General features: G+C 48.3%; 1 protein-coding gene across 2 annotated transcripts in view; it reads left to right on the forward strand.

The window, feature by feature from the left end:
• The first annotated feature begins 2,179 nt into the window (after nt 1–2,179).
• Nucleotides 2,180–3,705, forward strand: part of ZPBP2 (zona pellucida binding protein 2) — an 8,492-nt gene continuing 6,966 nt past the window's right edge. Inside the window, exons 1-2 of one of the 2 annotated variants that reach the window (XM_017497096.2) lie at nt 2,180–2,422; nt 2,551–2,616. In XM_017497096.2, the coding sequence (XP_017352585.1) occupies nt 2,374–2,422; nt 2,551–2,616 (115 nt within the window). In that variant the 5' untranslated portion in view covers nt 2,180–2,373. The remainder of the gene's footprint in view (nt 2,423–2,550; nt 2,617–3,705) is intronic. The other variant, XM_037727321.1, reaches the window with a different exon arrangement.

Below are 3,705 nucleotides of genomic sequence, written 5' to 3' on the forward strand. Positions count from 1 at the left end.
AAAAAAAAAAAAAAAAAAAAAAGTTGTAAGAAAACTTTATGATATTCCATTACAATACTTTGTATACTCGACAGTGGAGCATGTTACTACTCTGTAAATAGTTCGAAACTGAGTATTTCAGACTCCCGAGAGTGATACCTAAGGGGATTAAAAGTGGATTGGTAAAATAACTTATGTAGCTACTCCACCCTCAGGGAGGTGCAGCATAAATCCCTACTCTTTAAGTGTGGGCACACATAGTGGCTTCCTTCCAAGAGTATAGTATGAAAGTGGGGGAGTAAGTTGACAGTGGAGAAACCTGACAAACAGTACCTAAGCCAACAGACCAAGGTTAACATCAAGTGATAAGGCACGTTGATAGTATGTACCTTTGATATGATGTGATGGGGATGTCATTTTATCTCTGTAATCTTCCTACCAAGAACCCATAATTCTAGTCTAACATGGGGAAAGACACCAAATTCCAGTAGAGAGGCATTCTACAAAATACCTAACCAGTTAAAGCCAGGTCAAGACCTTCAACAACAAGAAAAGTCTGACACAGTCAAGAGGAATCTAAAGAGCTATGACGACTCTAGGTAATGTAGGATCCCACATGGGATCCTGGAGAAAAAAAAAAAAAAAAAAAAGAAGGGGGTGGCAGGGGGACATTAGGCAAAAAACTAAGGAAATCTGAATCGAGTTTGGACTTCAGTTAATAGTGATATATCAATATTGGCTCATTAATTGGAAGCAATGTGCCAAACCAATGTAAGATGTCAATAATAGGGAAAATCGAGTGGGAGTATGTAAAAACTCTCTGTACTGTTTTTGTAATTTTTCTGTAAGTCTAAAACTCTTCTAAAATAAAAAGTTTATTTAAAAAGAGTGGATGGGTACTTTTGACAGACAACTACTACTCATTTGGTTAAGTCTCTTCTCATAGGATTTAGTTTATCACATAGGATTTACAAGGATCAATTACTTGCAATAACTGAGAAGCCAATAAGACACACCGTGGATTTATAATGTACTTTGACTAAAACTGGAATGATGAACTTGGAGGGAATCAAAGATAATGCCTAAATCTGTCTTTGTTATCATTACCTTAAGAAGGGAACAGTTGAGACCAGACCATGTATCCAGACATGGTAACTGACAATGGGTGGATCTGACTCACTGAGTCACATTTCACAGCTTATGCTATATAGGTAAAATTAACGGTGACTAAAAATGAAATTACTGACAAAGGTTGTTCCTGGACCATCTGAGATAGTCCAAGTACTGACTCGGCTTAAAGGAAATAAAACCGAAAACTCTTGATCTCACCCAAAATAACCATTCTGCACCCTGTCTGAACCTTGGGCTCTCTCTGCTAACCAGCCTACTCAAAACCACTACTGAGGGTGGTGCCCCGCTGTTAAGAAACAGACAACACACAGGGCCTTTCGGGCCACCAAACTAATAGCCAAGAAGGAGCCATCAACGACGCGGGCAGGATCCCCTTTGGAGCCCCCTGATCTTGACTAATCATCCATCCCTACAGAAAAAGCCAGTCGGGCTCCTGCCTTACGCTTGGACCCATTTTTAAAGCCAGGTCACGTCACCGACCTAGATACCTGTGCACTGGGAGGGTCTCTCACATCGCCTCGTACTTGAAGTGAAAATCAAGATTCAACGCTCCCCTCCCTAGAGTGGGAAGGCCCAGAGGCGCCTTCCTGGCTCAGCAGTGGCTCTTCCGGGTCTTGGTTTTGCGGGTAAAGAACGCAATTAGATAAAAATCGCTTGTCAGTTTGAAAGAGACTGGACACCCCGTTTCAGCGTTCATGAGATGAGAGGCATAGGAAATCCCCACGCGGGCCTCTCTGCTTCACGTGAGGAGGAAATTGTCACAAGCCTCTGCCTTCCTCAGGTCCCAATCGCATCGCATCCCCTGGCGGCCGCCCCCAACCCCCCTACAGTCCTTGGACCCCCCGGTGTTCTCTCCTCCATCCCTTCAGCCCCTAGACCGGGGAATCCCGGGAACGCGACGTCGCGGCTTCTTTCCCCTTACTCTCTTCCTCCCTTCCGCTCCGCTAGGAGAACGAAGGGGCGCCGAGCGCGGGAAAATGGCGCCGGTCACAAGGCGCGAAGCGTTCGCACGCCTGCGGCCGCGTGACACCAGGGGACCAGGCGTCCGCCTCCCACGCCCTCGCCCCGCCCCCGCGCGCGAGAATCAGAGCACGCACGCGTTCTCCTCTGCGTCCGCTCCCGAGGGGGCGACGGACGGGTAGGGGAGGTGACCCCGGCGTTCCGCTCGGCGCTGTGGAGGAGATGGGGAGGTGTTGGGCCAGGGCTGAAGTAGGAAGGAGACCGTCCCTCGACGCCTCCTGCGACGCTAGCCCCTGAGCCGCGATGCGAGCGTGGGTCCTCCTCTCCGCGGTGCTCTGGTGCCTCCCAGGAGGTGGGGCTCCCTCCGCCGGGTCCCCAGGCCTCTCCCTCGGCCCTGCCTCCTTCGCCTCGCCCTGCCCTGTCCTACTTGAACCCCGCTCCTCTTCTAACTAAAAAGTCAGTGATTTCTTTCCTCCGCAGTCGAATGCCCGCGTTCTACCTTATTCAATACGAAGGGCTTCATTTATGGCCAGCCGGGACACCCAGGTAACGAGGACCTCTGTACGCGGGCCCAGTGGAGGGGCCGGAACTGCGGAGCTCTTCCCGGAAGAGCTTCCCTGGAACCTGGAGGGAAGGGGAGCGAGTGAGCGTTTATTGAGCACCTGTTATACCAAGCATCTGCTTGGCAGTTCGCAAAGGTCGCATCTTTTCATCCTTACAGCGACCCCTGTTGAGTTGCCTTGCTAAAGCCGTGCAGCTCCCAAGGGGCTGGGATTCATTCCAAATTTTTTTCTCCGATGCCATCTCACTTCTAGGTGTCTCTGCTGCTTTGCAGCGCGGGAAACCCACTCAGAGGAGTGATTTCCAAGGCCTCCTGTTTGGAATATCTTTAATCCTCCCATTATTAACTGGAAAAACTATGCGTCCTTCAAGGCTCAGCTCAAATGTCATTTATCTCTGCCGTGAAACTTTCCCAAGGAAAATTAGTCACATAGCTAATTTTAGATAATTTTGAGCCAGTTGATAGCATTTGTTACGTTTAGAATCCTTCCAGGTTTGGGTCCTCTCCCCGACCCCCCACCAAATTGTAGGACGTTGTCTTTATGTACTCAGAGCATGGCATTCAGTAGGCTTTAAAATTAGTATCTTTCTGGGTTGCAATGATTCCAAGCATACAGTTCTTTCTCTACCAAACCAGAAACAAGAAGCAATCACACATGTTCCTAGTATACCCCAGATAGGCTTAATTATTGTTCCCAATGGAGGAAATTTACAGTTAAACATCAAGTTTCCCTTAGGGTGATCATGATCTTTTTTGTTTGTTTGTTTTTGATAGTCTCTCTCTGTCACCCAGGCTGGAATTCAAGGGCACAATCTCAGTTTACTGCAACCTCCCCCTCCCGGATTCAAGAGATTCTCCTGCCTCAGCCTCCTGAGTAGCTGGAATTACAGGCACCCGCCACCATGCCCAGCTAATTTCTGTATTTTTAGTACAGAGGGGGGTTTCACCATGTTGGCCAGGCTTGTCCTGAACTCCTGACCTAGGTGATCCACCCACCTCGGCATCCCAAAGTGCTGGGATTACAGGCATGGGCCACCATGCCCAGCTGATCATCTTTTTTTTTTTTTTTTTTT

This window comes from Cebus imitator, unplaced genomic scaffold (assembly GCF_001604975.1).
Source record: "Cebus imitator isolate Cc_AM_T3 unplaced genomic scaffold, Cebus_imitator-1.0 Scaffold228, whole genome shotgun sequence".
NCBI lineage: Eukaryota > Metazoa > Chordata > Mammalia > Primates > Cebidae > Cebus > Cebus imitator.